General features: G+C 41.3%; 1 protein-coding gene across 5 annotated transcripts in view; it reads left to right on the top strand.

Annotated features, from left to right (window-relative positions):
• The window catches only part of cadm1a (cell adhesion molecule 1a), a 291,908-nt gene that overhangs the window by 247,254 nt on the left and 25,599 nt on the right, over positions 1–19,055 (top strand). For 3 of the 5 annotated variants that reach the window (XM_061702695.1, XM_061702694.1, XM_061702696.1), the window contains 2 exons: positions 8,033–8,205; positions 15,060–15,158. In XM_061702695.1, coding sequence (XP_061558679.1) covers positions 8,033–8,205; positions 15,060–15,158 — 272 coding nt within the window. The remainder of the gene's footprint in view (positions 1–8,032; positions 8,206–15,059; positions 15,159–19,055) is intronic. The other 2 variants (XM_061702697.1, XM_061702698.1) reach the window with 1 other exon arrangement.

Raw genomic sequence — 19,055 nt, 5'->3', positions numbered from 1 at the left:
AGGTACATGCAATGGAACCTCTAAGATTGACCACAGTACAGTAAGTGGAATTTATATGTACCATGGTCAAATTGTCACAATGCTAAAACTTTTTATACAGGCAACGTCATAAAACTCTCAATTCAGGTCTCAATAAATAAATATATCATAGAATATTCATCATAGATCTTTTTTTTTTAGCCTGATAGCATCATTACCGGTCATTTTTTAAATGTAATGAAAAAAAGAAGAAGAAAAAAAACAAATTCAACAGAGTCCAGTTGCCTCGGTTCAATTTTTGTGGATGATCATGACGTTGATGACTGACAATCTGCACCGACAAAAAGAAAAAGAGCAACACAATTTCAACAAGCATATTGGTATGCTTGCTGAAATTAATATTGTGACAGTACGTTAAAAATGACGACATTTTGCGATTGTGCTAACGATTTATTTCAGTAGCTCAATTCAAAAGATACAATTCATATCCAGATTAATTTGGAAAACACTTTTTAGAAGGCCAATCCTACCTAGTTTCTAGCTTAAAAATCGTTTTGATTTTTTTTTTCTTTTGTCATATTCTACTTTCATCAGATGGTGAATTTGATTTGTTTGTTAGCTATAAAAAATAATCCCCAAAATGATAATGAAAATAAATTAAATTAAATGAAAATATTAAAGAAATATATATTAAATTAGATGTTGAGATACATGTCGAAGCGAATCACTTTTATTAGTAAAGTATAAATTAAAAAAACTAAATTCTTATCCATCATGGATTGCGAAGAAGTGAACCTGTTATTGATCCCATTTTGACACCGAAACCTTAACTTGATGTCACACACAGAAATCGAACTTGCCGAAAAAATGCATGTTGTATTTCTCTATTACTAGTCTTGGCGTAAATCATATACAAGTATGCAGACAAAAAAAAATAAAAAAAACTGGTGAATTATACAAGCAGTGTGTCTATAAGACCACCGGAATGGGATATGACTTTGATACCAGTAACATCGAGAATGAAGCGCTTCACTGTACAGTATATTGGCGTCGTATGAGAGGAGCCCTCGCAGTATTCTTTCCTAATCAAAAGTGTGAAATAAGATGACGGTCAGCATGTCGTTAGGCGAGAGACCGACTGATCCCGTCCTGAGGTCAGACGCTTCCTCAGTGAACATTCCCGAGCGCATAATGAGCAAACGGAATGGACACGGTACCTTCCAGCCAGAGAGAGGGGGAAGTCTGCTCTGTAATAATGAAACACTGCTGAATGGCTGTGATACTTTTTCCCGAGTGTGTGGTTCCCGCACCACTTGAATGTGACTGATGGAACCTGGAAGTGTTGCTGGAAGAGTTTAAGCCAAAGTCAAGCAATTATTTCTCTGAGATTTATCCTGCCTTTTTACCAACAGTGTATGTAAAGTACCGATGCAGGATGAATGCAAATTTGCCATCTTGCTAGGTACAGTCAACCCCTCTTTTAAATGGTAATTGGTGTCAAGGAAGTACGTTGAAATGATAGATTTGAAATGAGATACTTTTTTTTCCCCTTTGTACGTCGAGGAGGAGCTAAGTTTAGCCCTGTTTGTTAATGTTAATTATAACATGTTTTCGACACGTGCATTTTTTCGAAATGAAATTATATGTAAGCTATTTATTTTTTTAAGGGTAAAGTTATAAGATGAGTTTGAAATTATATAAATATTTTGCAACCATCATCTGTGGTATATTTATGGATTGAACTAATAATATAGGCAATTATAAAAAAAAAAAAAAAAAAAAAAACTTTAGGTCAGTTACTCACTTTTTTTTTTTTTTTTCACGATTCATGGCTGGGCTTGGTACCTATCTCCCACCAACAGCGGGGGTTTACTGCAGTGTAATCCTGAAATTCCCATCCCATATTATTTCAACACTTTCTAGGCACAACCACGTTTGAATACACTGTACATACTGTAACAAATGTTAAAGTTGGCGTATTTACCAGTAAAGATGCAAAATTTGAGTGGGGAGAGAGATACGGTAGCCCGCGGTAACTTTTCAGCTCACTGCATTTCCCGCCTCTCCTGCACAGCAAAACGAGTGTTAAAAGCTCGTCAGAAGAATAAAATACAATAAAAAAATACACGGTTAACTTCAGTTGCCATGATATAACGGGGGAAATTTGTAACTAAAAATAGTCGCGCTCCAATTATTGTTGAAGTCCACGGGTAGCCGGTCTCTAGTATTAGAGGTGAAACAGAGGAAGAAGTTTGCCACCTGAGACGCAGGTCTTCGTATTGAAAGCAATTGTTTCTGATGGTGCATCGCATGTAACTATCTCAAGCCACAGGCAAATCAATCCCAGCTTTACTGTTGTGTCTTCTGCTGACATTTACCAGAAAACGTCTTTAGACACCCATCCATCCATACATACATCGATCAATCAATATCCTGGTCCAGTTGTCGTGAGACATTAAACTTAAAACCCAAGATCTCTTGTCTCCAGCAACCCCACAGGAGGCCTCCTCCTGTTGGACATTACAGCAGCCCTGGGGTGACGATCAAGAGGCGAGAGAGTGTTGAGGGAGACTGAGGCGTGAGCTTAGACATTTATCCATTCATTATCCTCCACTTATCCGGCCACGACTCACAGAAAGGTCCAGAACACCAAAGCATTCTCAGACCACCTGTGAGATGTAGTCCATCCAGTGTGTTCTAGGTCTTTCCCAAGACGACCTCACTGGTTGCCTCTCTTAGACATTACCAATGGTTTATCGCTGTACTGGTTAAATGCTGTAGATCACTTCAACTGCTCACAAAAAGTTATAAATATAAGATATTTTACCACGAAAACTGAATATGAGTAGCATATTTTGTTACCCATTACAACCACTTCAAAAGTGGGACGGTATTTGTTGCTCGTTCGGTGATGGTTCTGCATGTCTCAGCTTTTGAAAAAGGTTACTTGTTTACACTATGTGGGTGTTTGCATTATGAAACATAATGGAGTACAAATAAAGCTATTAGGGCCAGAAGGCGGGGTGGTGGTGGGGAACCTGACAAACTCTTCAAACATCAAGACAGCTGCTGCGTCTGGTGTCTGTCACAGCAGTTTGTTGACAAGGCAGTTCAAATTTGAACTGGAACAAAGTCATCATCAGGAGATGTGAATGTGGCAGTAATGTGGCAACCGTGACAAGATTATTCCCTTAGAAGGCTCGCAGACCTTCAGAGAGCACAATACAGTAAGTACAGTGTCAGTCAAAACTGAAATCTTGGTGACCTATTATTTAGTTTGGAAGAAGCTGAAGTAACTTGTTCAGGGTCTGAAGGCAAAAAATATATACGTTTCAGGTGATGTTATGACTCAGAACTAAAAAATGCTCTGGTGTGTCCTAACCGTATGTGCAGTGGGAAAGAGATGCACTTGTACAATCGGATAAAGAAGCTTCATCAAAACGCCAAACTTCGTCAATAACCAGTGTGAGATCCAAGTAAGAGACTGCTCATCTTAGGTCTACTTTCTGGTTTTTGCGTCAAACGATGATCTGGATCCAAAAGGTTATCCACATCTGAAGCTTTCTAGACATGATATTTACCCGTTTTCCAGGAAAGTGCAGGTAACTCACTGGTTGGTTGATAGCACAGGATAGCTTTGTCCAGATCCAACATATAGCCACCTTCCCCATGAGCCTGCATACCATAAGCAGTATAAGATGAACAGATGGATAGTTGCAACTGGATCTACTTAGAGATAAAGAACCTTGATCAGAACTGATCAGAAATTGCCCATAACCGACCTAAGACCCAAGAAATATTCTCTATGGTTTTTCAAAGGACGACAAACTGATTCCTGAATAATAATCATCTCCTGTTTTTTGCAACAAACAAAGCCGTTTCTGGACAACATAGTTCTTCCAGGGAGACTGGAATTTGCCAGAATGTATATTGACAAGCCACAAAGCTAGCTCTCGTTGCCCACGTGTGAGGGTATTACAGTACCATAAGGAGGCTGGAACGCATCAATGGCATTTCCCTTCATTACAATGGGCAAAGATGATTTGAGGTTTGGAACAAATTCAACTGGTATCTCAAGGCACCACTGTATTTGAATTAACTGCATTTTCAACAGTGAGCATAGGAGCTTGCGAAACTGGACCCATTGAGAATAACGAACCTTCACTCTGACCTCGTCCGATAACCAAAATATGTTTCACGAGCCAAAGACGCTCCCTGGTTCTCAAAACACTTCAAACACAACACAACTACCCCCACACCTCACACTTGGAGATGAGCCCTATCCCCCTGTATTCATTTTATACCGCTGAAAACACAATCGATACAGTGAGCAGGGAATTGGAAGTCATTTTCATTAGAGGCAGCTGAGAATTGTGTAGTCATTACCAGCCCGTAGCGCGAAGGAGGGGAGGCACGGCCAGGCTGCATGGATGCTATTGGTATTCAAGAAGCCTGCCCTTCTTCTCTCTTTGCACCCCACATCTTCGTCTTCTTCCTCCACAACTTGCCCATCAGAAACAACAGTGAGCCCCCTGCCTATTCGGGGAAAATTCACCAGTTTTTTTTGTTTTGTTTTTTTTCCCTGTGTAATGTAGCCTCAGCTATTCGCAGTGTATTATTGTGCTTTGTATAATGCCGGAAGATGCCACAAGATGGCGGCAAGGTCATGGTTAATTGGAAAATAGTAATTGGTATCAAGGAAGTAGGTCGAAGTCAGACATGTCAAGTGGAAAAGTTACGTCGTTACTTTTTCTTTTTGTCGAGGAGGCGTTCAACCTGCTACAAGATCGCACCAAAGCACTACTTTCCTATTAAACAGGGCTTTGGTACTATTAGTAGGGGATCGGGACAAAGCCCTGCCATGATTAGTATGAATCCAAAAGTAATCCATACCCCCACAAAAAATTTATAATTGCCTAGAGTTGCCACACGATGGCACCAAATCAATACTTTCCTATTTGACGGATGTTTTGGGCCAAAGAGCACAACTGCAAGTTTTTTAGCAAATAATGAAGGATATTTCCCAGAAAACATGCCAATATGTGCATTTGCAAACGACCACTGGAAAGGCAACTCTAAAAATTTGGCCAGTATGTGTCAATTTCTCGCATGCTATTCGTGGCAGTGCTTGCTTGATGCCTTTCCCTGCAAATTGCGCCAAAGCCCTGTCTGATAAAATTAGTGCTTTGGTGTCCTTCAGTGGAATTTGATGCCAAGGAACTATGTTGAAGATTGGGGTGGATCTTTTCTTCGACAGGCCAACGCCCTCTTCAATAGTCGTGATCGGTGCCATCATGTGGCCTTCATGGGCAATTTTAAACCTTGCTTAATGTTTTCCCAAGTCATGTCTCTCTCGATCCATCTCATGACTAGGAAAGGTATCTTACGCTATTTGTTTTCTGCTTTTCATTTGTAAGACGCGGCACTCTCCCGTCGCCGTTAAGCACACTTGTGGGTTGTTTATTTGTTCTTTCCCGCGCCTGTATTTCCTCTTCCCGGAGTCTTCACCTCACCTGCTTCTCCCACCCCTCTCCTTCCACGCCATATGTTTTCAAACTAGTTTTTTTTTTTTTTTTTAAATGGGAAGTTAGAGTAGAGAGCCCATCAGCGCTTGCTCGAGGGAAATAACAGTAGCAGCGGCTGTGGGGTGGGGGGGCATGGGGGGGGCAACGTTTTGTCTTTCTTCCCTTTTCCCCTGCGCCCTAGGTGGCTCTGTGCTCATTGTCATAAAAATGCAATCTATCATGCCGCCGTAAACCTCAGTCAAGGTAGTGAAATTTAGACAGGCACACCTACACAGAAGTACAGACGTGGTGGAAAGCTGGCAATTTGCAAACAAAAGGCCCGCCACGGCGTGACTGTGGATTTTTAGTTTTTCATTTTTTTTGACAGCGCACAAAGGGAGCGATGTCATTATAATATATCTTGTTTACGCGTAAGCAGCCTTTGATTAGCCTCCTTTGTTTTTCCGAATGCCTGCGAGAGGTTTTTGATGAGGTGAAATGGTGACAAAATGCGCTTACGGGCGAGACAAATCGACTTTGAGGGCATATGCGTCGTTTTCTCGAGCGTTGTCACGAATGAGATGCGCGGCGGTTGTTCAATTAACACCATTAACCAGGTAATCATCTCATCGTTCCGGAGGGTATTGAAAGGACGCTTAATTAGGTACACCTGCAAAGTCCAGTAAGATATAACACAGGCATATTAAAAGGAAAATAATCCGTTCTGAGAGCTATAAAGTTAAAGAGTTCATAAAGTAAAAATATGTTTTTGCAATATGGCACACCACAGAGACGAGTGTTGCTAACGTCCCCTTGCAAAATTTGAATGATCATCAGGAGCGTATATATAAAAATGAGGCTTCAAAATTCATGAAATCTCAAGTCCTTCTCACCGCTGTCAAAAGCTGTGGGCGTGTCCACTGAAAGAAAGAAAGAGAAAGAGAGAGAAAAAAAAAAAGAAAAAATTCCCTCTGCTCGCTCTTCCGCCTTACTCCGCGTGATGTGTGCACACTCACGACCGACAACGAGGCACTCTAAAGCGGGGAAATTGCGCCGGATAACTGCTGATGCGAATGCGCTCAAGCTCTTATATACTGGGGGAGGGGCCACTCATTGGACCCCGATCTCGCCACGACCCCCCAAAATCTGAATAACTGAACAATGTAAACAAAGAGCTACTCCTTGACCAGTTGGACAGCTAACACATGCTACCAATGTTCAGAGAATATTGCTCTTGTCTTCAGAGATGCGCATATGATCCCGTTTTCAAGGTGATTTTTGTACACAGTGCTCCCTGTAACTGTAAACTGTATTTCATGATCACGGGTGGCACCTCATTTCCGCTCTGCCAGTCTTCTCTTCCATGCGTGGAATACACTGAAAAAAAGAATACGCTTGGTGTTTCCCAATCTTAATTACAGTAGTATAGAAGATATTAGCCACCACATTTGCATTTAGAATCTTTTCCCCCCATAGGAAATTATATAAATTGAATGAATCCATTCAAGAGTCGGAATCCATTCTATTAAATCTTAAATGAAGTGTACAGTCATTAAGTAACATTTGCAAGTGTGACGAGAGACCTCCGCCAAGGAGAAATGATTGTGCTATCCGCATGTCAACACAAAGGATTCCCGGCAAGGAAAAATAAGACATTTTTGTTGCAATGTTGTGTTGTGTTGGAAGAAAACTGAGTGATTAGCACGTCTGCCTCACGGTTCTGGGTTTTCTTTTTTCTAGCTTCCTGCTAGATGCCAAAAACGTACGTTAGCTTCATTGACGACAAAATCATCTACAGGTGTGAATGCGAGTGTAAATAGCAATTGTGTGCTCTGCGATTGCTTCGCAACCGGTCCAGGGTGTAGCCCGCTTGCCTGTACATCCCGAAAGTGCACGGTGACTTTCCAAACGCTATGTAAAAGCTGTGCTGACTTAGCAATAGTTATTGTGAATAAAAGTTACATTTATGTGCTCAGTCAAAGTTAGTAGTAACACTGTGTAAAGGTCACTACTTTGCCATACCAATCTATGTTATCTGCTGTATAATGGGGCCAAAAAAAAAACACCCCCCCCCCAAAAAAAAAAAAAAAAAAAAAACGGGCTTGAAAAACATGGGGGGGGAAGTCATGAAATGAGGAATATATTAATTTAAGCAAAATTATCTGCCAATAGAACAGGAAATTTTTACTTTGTAAAATAATATAAAATTAAATATTCATATAAACATAACTACCCTCAAAATGTATTATTGTATTTATTCTACCTACATCTATGGAATTATATTTCTTACATTAAGCTAAACGTACTCATCACTAGACATACAATTTCAATAACAAGATATACTCTAAGATTTTTAAGGGGGGAGAAAAATGCTTGCTTACCAAAAATTATTTTTAGAAACTGACTGGTAAGAAGTCGTATCTTATTTTTATTATTATTCTTTATTTTCTATTTTGCCTTGATTTGAAATATTCAATCTTGGTTATTTTTTTTTTTTAGTTTTTGAAGTGCGCTGATGTCACCGTCTGACCGTTTCTCTTCTTTTTCAGGCCACAGCGGATCAACTGGGTGAAGGTGGACGACGACGTGCCGTCCCACGCCGTCATCACTGGCGCAGACCTTTACATCGAAAACCTCAACAAGTCCTACAACGGAACATACCGCTGCGTGGCGGCCAACTCCTTGGGGGAAGCATACGACGACTACATCCTCTACGTCTACGGTATGCCCACACAAAAAAAAAAAGAAAAAAAAGAAAACATCCTTAAATACTTTTTGTGTGAATGTCGGGAGACGAGCGTTGTTTTCGTGGATTGCGATCGTTCATCACACGTAGGGTTGCAAAGGGGTGGAAAATCTCTGCTAAATTTCTATGGGAATTTAAGTTGGCCAATTTTGGGAGGAGTCATCGCTCGTTTATGACGGAGGTTAGATTCCGCTGCGCAATAGGTGAAATCCGCAAAGTAGCGATCACATGTTATTAGTTATTCATTGTAATTTGAATTTTAATATTTATTTTATTTTATTTTTTATGTTTTGTTTTAGGCTAGGAAGCTTTTGTTTTACCCTCCAAAAAAATTACAGCGTACGCTCAAAATCCAACAATATGACGAATTATGCGCTATATGAATATGAAAAAAATCTGCAATGCACTCAATCCGCAATAGGCGAACTGCGATTTAGCAAGGAAACACTGTTTTCCAAATTGTACATTTTCCTGTCAGGAAGGTGTCATATTCAAGCGTAAATAAAAACATTTTGTTTTTGTCAAAAACAGACTTCTGATTTCTTGATTGAACAGTTCTGGAGGTAATCAGGCTCTTAATTTCGTTTCTTCCCATTTTTTTCCCCATTAATTCCCAAGGAGGAAAGTTTTCAACTTTGTACCCGGACATTAGCGACCCTAATTACCGAGCAAACAGTCACAGTTCGTTTCTACTGTCGTCCGGTTGAGTGAAACGGCATCTCGCAGCATTCCCACGTACGAGTCGGATCCATGTGTTCATCAAGCTAAAGTCCAAACGAGGTCAACCCCTGAATAACCTTCCATTTCTTGATTTCTTCCTGTTCTTCTTCTCTGTGCAGTTCTCTCATCCTCATTGCCACATTATCATAGCACATTTTCACAGCGTTAGGACCAACAACATCAAGACCCCTCACCACCCCTCCCCTCCTCAGGCATAGCATTACGCTCTAATGTGCTCACTCTTCCATGCTAAATGACTCCAATCTCACCTTCCACAGATAAATAATTTTCTCTCTATTGTCCTAGACAATTGGAAGAGTGAAAAGATTTTTCTTTTCTTTTTTTTTTTTTTATTCTTTTCTCATTGCGAGAGGGAGTAAGGAGACGCTCGGTGCCTGATGGGCACCGACTGAATAGGTTTTGTTTACAACGCGGCGAGTCGTGCTAATGAGAAGCTCGATGAAACAGCAGAGCACGGTGTTGCCTGTATAGCATTGCGTCTTAATCGCTGTGGTTCCTGTATTCCATTAATGGTGTATACAGTAAAATACACAATGTGAATTAAAAAAAGACCTGGTCTTCGATGCGACAGCCCAATTTAGGGAAAAACTGCATTATAATATGAGATTTTTTAAAAATGCGATGCTACGCCTCAAACGTCATTACAATCAGTAAAAAACAAACTCGTCTGATTATTTCGAAATTTGTGGCCGACAAATGTCATTTACAATTATTTCATTCTCTGTTGCATCTCAAATCATCTCCGTGTTGTCAGCTGCCAAATCTCATCAAGGCTCTCATAATTCTGGGCCAAATTTTGCACATTTGTGAACATAAGAAGTACAGAATGAAGTGTCAACAGAAATAAAAAACAGAACAATGAAAGAAAGCTGTTTGTACAGTACTAAATAGCACGAAACTATACAGTTTCCTATGCATTATGTTAAATAATTTGCATCAGAATTGGAGGAAGTTGCATCCAAATTGGAATGAATTGTATTGTACAGCACTATAATTTTAATTGTATCATATTGCATCGTAATTGGAGTTAGTCGTATCGCATTGTAATTGGAGTGAGTAGCGTCGTATCGTCATTGCGTGAATCGTATCACATCAGTAGTAGCATTGTACATATGGTGACTATATCGTAATTAGAGTGAATTACATTCCATCGGGAGTAGCATTCTATATATCGTTAATCGTATTGTAATTGGAGCAAATCACGTTATATACAAATTAAATTGAATCGTATCGCATCAGTAGTAGCTTCATAAATATCGTGCATGTGTCATATCGAAACTGGAGTGAATTGTATTGCATCGGGAGCAGCCTTATATGTATCAGGAATATTTTGTATCGTAATTGGAGCGAATCGTATCATGTCGTAACTCAAGTGCGTCACGTAATTTCGTAATTTCAGTGAATCGTATCACAACGTAATTGTAGTGAATCACGTCGTTTCATCACTGGAGTGACTCATCGCTTTGGGAGTAGCTTTATTCACGACAATGTATCATAACGTAATTAGAGTGAATCATATCGTAATTGGAGTGAATTGTATCATACTAGAGTGAATCCAGTTTGACTAGCTATATACGGATCATAGATACATTGTATTGTAATTGGAGTGAATTGTATCACGTTAGGGGTAGTTTTCTCCTGCACACATCGTGTCGTTGCCAGTGTATCGAGCTATGTATTATATCAGCCTCATCGATGGAGCTACACAGCCCTACAATCTATATCGGGTAAGGGCACCTAGTGTCCCACACTCTGAGTAGCACCTTGATGCAATTTCTGAGAAGAGAAAAAAAAATGTTTTTTTGGAGGGCAGGAAATTAGAAACACAATTTACTATACCTGATCAGTTTTAAGTTATAATAGCACCATTCACCACTAGAGGGCAAACAGAGATTTGCTCAGAGATGTTGTAGGCCATGATTGCTTTCTAGCCTTAATAAAAGTAGCGCTTAGCTTAGCTTACAACAGAACTGAGGAGTTCAAGTGAACGCGAGAAGTATACTGAAGCTGCCAAGCTCTCGAATCAAAAGTACACAAACAACAGTACTTTTTTTGTTTGTTTGTTTTCCTTCACAAGAACCGTTGATAGTTTGTTTTAAGTGCATGAGGAGTTACTAAAATTTGGTTCCTCCAAAAACACAGACATATTTAACGCTGTTAATTGTCTTGCAAACGCATATGGTGGCTTGGACGAGCTGCAAGACGGGCTCCTGAGTCGGCCTAATAATTTGGGGATTTTAAATGACATTCAGGACAAACATAGTATAATAAATACATTTTAAATAAAATGTAAAGAAATATTTTGAGTGAGTTGATTTTTGTGGAAAAAATGCACAAAATGAGTTCTTGCACTTCGTTGGTTTGCTGTTCAGCAGTTTTATGCGATCTTTGAATGGTAATTTTTTTATGTGAGACCTTTCCACTGGGGGGGGGGGGGGGGGGGGGGGAATCACATTATGTGATTATTTTTTTGATTGCTTCAAAGCCTTTGTTGTTGAAGAGTGGACCATGAAATATATTAAGAGGATGTGATATACATTGGTTCAATAAAAAAAAAAATGAAAACATGCACATATTTTGACCGTATTTAAAATGACATACTAACTGTCATACATCTGTTTAGGAAGTGTGCGGTCCAAAGTTGCCCCTGGTAACGCAAAAAACAAACAAACAAACATGGTGCCCCCCCTGCATCATTTAAGTTGCATATGCCTGATCTATACTTCAACAATGTTTTCCCTTGGATCCAAAACAAAAGCTCAACCTGTTCTGTTAAGCCAATAAATAATAGTGCGTCTTCTCATCACAAACTGTAACAAGTGTTTAACCTGAGGAAATTATGTTGCTCCTGGTAATGCCGTCCATAACCATTTCCTAATTTGTTTCCAGGCTTTTATTGTTCCAGCGCTTAAACAAGCTGCAAGTTGACACCCATAGTGAGCAAAAAAGCCATTCCTTACTGTATGTAAAAGATGAAATTCCTAGCAAAAACAAAGTCTGACAACCTGGGCATCTATCTCGGGACGCATACATGCATTAGATTAGACCACCTGTAGTTCCCCTCGTCCCGCAGCACAACATATCACATTGTTTTCAAACAAGCAAAACACAAAGATTCCTGAAGCTGTGAAATTGGGACATTGTAGCTCGAAGATGCATGTGTTCGAATGCCATGAGTTGGACAGCTTATATCTACAACCACTATCCACATTTTCACCAGGATACACAAACTGTTTTTTGTTTCATATTCTCTGTAGCGTGCCCCGATCTCTCACCATTTGTTGCATAGGAGCCGCAATATCACCACAACACTGTGTATTGTGGCCGTGTAACTCAATGATAAAGTGCGCCCGCCGCCTCCGTCCCAGACATAGCAAATGCGGCCGCCCCCAGATTCCCCCCACAATACCTCGTCGGATTCCAGCCTATTGTGACCCCCCACGTGATGGAGAGCGCCGTAAGACGGGCTGACACTAACAACGTTAACGGGCGAAAATAATGCGTCAGGTATTGCTCGGGGGGTCTCTCCCAATGGCCCTAACTTCGCAGGGGTGAGAAAACACAACCATTACGCCTTTTGCCTCTCGCGGTCGAGCGGGAGCGGGAGCCAAAGGGTCTCGGCTTGTTTACAGGCGGCCAATCACTGAGTTTTCCTCCAACGCCGCCTCCTCTGTCTCCCGAGTCTTACTTATTCGACTGCTTTACATTTCTCCTCCATTTAAAAACACTCGGGAATGGCGCCCCAGCGTCTCTCGAGGACCGCTTTAGTTTCAAATAGCCGGTTTGAAATCCTCATTAGTTACATAATTAGTGTCAAAATGAATTTGGCGTAGTGGTAATGTGCCCTGCGACTGGCTGGCGACCTGTCCAGAGTGTAACCAGTGTTTCTCGCCCAAAGTCAGCTGGGATTGGCTCCCGCTCACCCATAATGAGGACACACGAAATGTGTCCAAATTTCCATCCAAATGAATGGATGGAAATACTCAATCTGTCGCATTTCTGGCATGTTTAGGACTGGTACCACTGACAATGACAATTGATGTCAAGTGAAACTGCCGTTTAAAGCAGAATAAAAAAAAACGTGAATATGTAGAAAATCCATGAAATGTGATACAAATAAGACGCATAGCTCTCGGGAACAACAAGATGAACACACACAACATTGTGGAGCGACCACGTCATTGTTACCTGGACAATCGTCACCACATAATGAATTGTCTTTAATACTGCGAAAGGAACTGTTTTTTTTAACATGCGGTCAAATTCCACATTTTCCGAGTTCACCTTTAAGGAGACTCACTACCCATCACCCTTTGCGTTGAAATCAATTATCTAAATGTGTAAAGCTGCAACAGCTATGCAATCTAATTTGGACGTTTGCTGACACTTGTTAGATAGGCACCACCCTCTTCAATAAACAAGGTGCGTTCTGTCTGAAAGTGACCGCTTCTACTCTAGCTCTACTCTGGTGTGCCAATTTTCCATCAAGGCAGTGTGAAAGGGGCTGCTGATGATCCCAAACTGCTGCTGGCCCCGGCACACTTGACAATGGGATGAAACAAATGAGACAGCACCGCCCCCGAGCTGGACTCCGTTTGACGCATTGTCTGCCAGCGTACTACCCAGCGGACCAATTCTCCTCTCTCGACATCTTTTTATTTCGTCAAGGTTGTCTTTTAAAAGATGCAGCTGACGATGAATTAAAAACATGTCGTACATCAGCGGGGTCCGGCTCACCTGAAGATCTTCGCCTGCGCTCGTGCATTGGCTGCGGGCGCACTGCTGCGCCTTCCATTTGAATAACTTGCTCGTTGTTAAAGACTAACGATCGCAGATTTTTGCAGTCTGCGTGAACCATATCCGCCCTGAGGCAAACAAGCCGCTTTCATATGAAAAACAGGCTCGGTACAGTCGTCTGAGACATTTACCCACGGCGCTATAACCTTTATTAACTTTATTACCTCCTTCGTGCATCTTTGGGAGGTAATTATTTTCAATTTGCCTCAAACTGGCAGTCAAAATAAGTTTTGGAAACCGTTGAGGTTTGCTGCCAAAAAAAAAAAAAAAAAAAAAAGTGACTGGAAGTGACTGGAAAATGATTTACCAGTTATCCAAAACATATCTTAAAAATAATAATACAGCGTAAGCCGAGTCATTTGTTCCCAAAAAGCGGCTTAAATGACAGACACCAGTCGCAGACGATCCAGAACAAAATCATTCGATCACAAAATTTGCTCCAATGGCCAACACCTGTAACAGAAGATACAAATCGGTCTTTTGATCACAAAAAGCTGCTTCAATGTCCGACTCCTGTTGCAGAATATCCAGCTCTTTTGTTCACAAAAAGATGTTCAAAGACCTGACACAAAATCCTTTGATCAAAAAGCTTTTGCGATGCCTGACAATAGTCAAAGAAGATCCAAATCAAAGTTGTTTGTTCACAAAAAGCTGCTCGAAAGCCTGACATCAGTTTCAGAATACACAACTAAAAGACGTTTGTTCAGAAACAAATGCTCGAATGACTGACACCGGTTGGGGAAATTCAAATTCCAAGTAGTTTGTTCACAAAAAGGCATTTGTTTCCAAAACGATGCTTGAGTGACCAACTTTTGTAACACAATATACAAATCAAAGTCATTTGTTCACAAAAAGCTGCTCGTTTTTTGGTACTTAGTTTGACTGGTGACTTGTTTGGTATATGTTTGTCATTGGATCTTTCCCAGTCTGTCCTCCTCTTTGAATGCAATGCCACTCATTTAGTCCTCATGCCATCAACCTTCACCCCCAACTTTCACTCTTCTTCCTCTCCTTCTTCTCCTCCTGCTGATCATCTCGTATGCGCCGACACATTTGCTTGTCAACACAGCAGCGCACGTCGCTCATTAAGACGTTTAATCACTCCTAACAAGCATCGTCTTGCTGCGCGAGTCGACAGAAAAACCAAGCTGTGAGGCGACCTCGGAAGGCGGGTTCGGAATTTTCCCCGAAAACCGCGCCCGGCGAAACCTCACTTTTCACATTTTTGTTTTCGTGCACTCATTTGTATCCGCCCCCCTGTGAGTTTGTCATGTATTTGTCTTCTCATCCAGATGCTCCCACCACCACCCCCACACCCAACACTGCCACCACCACCACCACCTTCATCAACACCTCCTCCTCCTCCTCCCTCCACCACGAAGCCAGTCAAGGTACAGTATCGCCCGCACGCAGCGTGCTTGCGGATGATGCCGCTCGCATTCTGTTTGTTGGGGAACGTCATAGTTGTAGTTTAAACGATACTGTCGCCGGAGTAAAACCTTTGTTGTACAGGTAGTGTAACATTTACTGTAAACATAATTGACATAGAGTCTCAGCAAAAAATCTAACAATTGAATAGTATAGTCCATTAAAACCAATAATGCGCACGACAATGACTCAATCAATCATAAACGTCGTGTAAAATGTTACCAGTCGCATCGGTAACCCTTTAAACAACGGCTATATGAATACAAAGGGTGGCGCAACAAATGTAGATATATATATATTCTTATATATATTCACATAATCTTTATCCTCTGCGAGGAACGACTAATATCACTGTGACTTACTGAGGAACTGAAGACCGTCTCCATCGATAGCACAGGTACACACGTCGGGTGATCAAGTGGCCAAGTCACATACACTAGAAGGAGCAGCACAACATCCATTGACTTGAAGCAAAAAAAAAAAAAAAAAAGTGGTTTAATTTCTTTACATTCTATTTAATAATGTCATCACTGTATGTTTTTATAAAGTGAGTGCGCACACACAATAAACACATTACAAGCATTTTGGGGGGATTTCTGAGGGGGAGGCTGGAATGGATTATGGCATTTTCTATTAAGTTCAACGGGGAAAGCAGAATGAATTAAACTGTTTTTTCTTAAGGCATCACCTTTGCACCTTACTAACTGAGTGATTTAATGTTTTTATATGTGCCAGTGGTTAAATAAAGGGCTGAAACGGGGACTGTTTTAGCCTGCAGCTAAAACTTCGTGGAATAAAATGATTCGAAATCTGAACGATTCCACTGGAAATCAAACTCCTGGCCGTTGTGAGTGCAAACCCCGAGATGGAAAAAATATCGCCACTTTTTTCATCAGCCCGAGCCGGGCGCGCAATCAAAAGCCTCGTTGACAGCTCACTCGATTGGAACAAATCTCACGAGGCCGGCGGGAATCACGCCCATTGTGCTTGATTATGCCGTTCGATTGGATTAAAAGGAATGCCAATCTGCGCGACGGGCATTGATTGCACCTGAGAGTGAGGCGTCTCGCGCGGACTCTCGTTCGTAGCGACGGACTGATTGACTGCGAGATTCACGAATGATTGCTCTCGTGTGCCTAATAACTCCCTTGGGAATAATCCAGATAAAAAATAGACAGCGGTATTTAAAAAAAAAAATATATATATATATATTACCATTTATTTCAATCAAAAGTGGGGTTTAAAAAATAAATAAATGACTATTGTCTTTGTGGGTATGCAATGTTGGGTCTTTGAATTGGCCTCCCACCCTGCAAGTGAAGAAATTTTGACAAATTGATCAATCCGATCAAAACCAACCTCACGTCTGCGAAGCGCCAAGGTTTTCAGTGGGAAGCCAAACTCATTTACACTTTCTGCCAGATGTCCTGTCCTTACGTGCTACTACCAGGGGCATTCTATTGTTATTACTGTGTGTATGGATTGAAAGCAGCAGCGAGTTCATATGGCCATAATACACTCTGCCAGTTGATTTCATTTAGCCACAGCGGGCCTTCACAGATCAGAGACTGCCAAATGAATCTATCAGAGAGCTATTGAGTTTTTTTTTAATTTTATTTATTTTTTTTTTTCTTTCTTCCCCCATCACTTTCCCATTAGACAGACAAAATGGAGCACTTTAAAAATCTATACAACCCCAACACTTGGCCTTTAAGTGTGTCTCTGTGTGTGCGGCTTGTGGGTGGTGGCCTTAAAAACATTGGGAAATGTCAAAATTATTGTTTTCACACATCTTTTATAGCTGTGGCTTTACCTCAAGCGATTAGGTCATGACAATGATTTCCATTTACGCACCCTCCAGGACCTGACACGTGGGCCTTAACGCTCCAGTGTCCACTGGACGTCCCTTTTTCGCTTTGGCGCTCATTTGCGTCATCGCGAGAGAAGAACATTCTCCCCATGGGGACAGAGGCTGTAATTAGCCATCCAGTCAACTTTGACAATGTTGTGCGCTTGCGCGTTTATGTTCACGGGAGCGACTCCAATTTATTCATTCACCCAGTCTGCCGCTTTTCATGCTACATTTCTACACAATAGTGAAATACGGCGGCGCCTTCGAGATACGGGCCCGACTGTTTGCCTTGACTTGCGAGCAAAAACCTGCGCTGTATGGTGGCAGGGAACTCGACTCAATTCACTTCAACAGTTTCGTAGCTCGTGAACAATTCTTCAACAATAGACTTCAAGCTATTTAATGCCACTCCCAGTTGAAGTTTACAGTCAAGCTAAGCAAAAAAATAAGAATTTGACGTGTACATAACTTTGCTTTTTGATAGCTGAATGCTAACACATAATGGGAAACAGTGATGATTGAATTCACAGGTATATGCTGTATTCTTTATCCTCTGCGAAGAATGACTAATATAAGTGTGTCTTACTGAGGAGCAATTGACTCAATCAATAAAAGTGTAAGTTGTTACCGTATGAAATAAAAACCACGCGTTATTGAAGATATTAGATTATGTGACGATGGAAGTTTGAATATGTGCGGTTGCTCCACAATATTGTGTGCATTCATGTTTATAACATGTTTATAAGTCCTGTTTATTTCAATTTCAACTCCTAGTATCGCTGCGAACAGAGCATATTTTGGGCTCGTCTTCATTGGAATTCATCCCTCGTCCGATCTCTCGTGACCTCACCTCGCTCTCCCCCGCACCGTCGACACAATATGACAAATCATCGCCTTATTTAGCAGCCTGCCGGGGCGAACAATGGCCTTTAATTGCCGGCTGAAGGAAATAGATTATGAATGTGCGTCCGATGCAAATCAGACAATCTGGAGGTGAGCCGGCGTCGCGTCTTAATTGATGGAAGAGCCTAAACGGGGCTGATGAACCAATTCGCCGCAGTCAGGAAGTCGCAAATAAATATCTATTGCCTTTGTCAGGGTCTTCAATTGCATAAACACCATCTGGCGACATGAGTGGTGGGGGGGGGGCCTCGCACTCATCTCTTTATCGAAGGCGAACCTAATGTGAAGGATTACACCCTCTTCTCTCAGTTCAGCCCCCCTCTGCAAGCCGTTTTCAAATTGGAGTCACTCAACTTTAACTGATTTGATTAAGGTAAATTGTGAGCTCCAAATATGCCGTCATGTGGCATACGGGACCTGCGGGGGGGGGGGGGGGGGCTTTGTCGTATAGCGCCGTAATGGAAAGCACTTGTTTGTGCGGAATTATAACATCTTCTCCTCGTATTGATGTTTTACACCGTGAGCTTAAAAGAGAGAAAAGCGAAGCCAGGAGCTCCTCGCTAACAATATTTAGAAAATACCATCAGCATAGACAACAGTTTACACACGATACGCCAAAACCACAACTACACGCTGTGTCGGTTGTGATGATATCCAAAAGTTGTCCAATAAAAAGCATGCGTCTTTACATTTTTTGGGGCCCTCGTACTCCTGGAATCGTTCATTACTCCATGACTTCCCACTAATTAATCACCTTTTTGTGGGCCTCAACATGCTTGAAAACTCACCAATCGCCATCGTCCTGATGCAAATGGAGGTATGTTAGTGCTCCAGATCATGACGACCCAAATCTCACTCAATTGCATCCCCTGGAAAGTTCCAAAAAGTAAGCCCCAGACTGCACTTTATTTGAGTGATACAAATTTGGTAAGACTTGAAAGAAAGAGTCTCAAAGAAACATCGACGAAATTCAAGAGGAAATCTGCATTTTTGGTTTCAAGCAGCAAAGTCAAGCGAATTCACGCTCTTGTAATTTGACAAAATCCTACTATGGAATTCACCCACATGTGGAATTCCCTTTTTTACGCCTCAACATGCTCAAAAA

Source organism: Phycodurus eques, chromosome 17 (genome assembly GCF_024500275.1).
Source record: "Phycodurus eques isolate BA_2022a chromosome 17, UOR_Pequ_1.1, whole genome shotgun sequence".
Classification (NCBI taxonomy): Eukaryota; Metazoa; Chordata; class Actinopteri; order Syngnathiformes; family Syngnathidae; genus Phycodurus; species Phycodurus eques.
The sequence above is the reverse complement of the archived record's forward strand: the minus strand, read 5'-3'. Positions and strand labels throughout refer to the sequence as shown.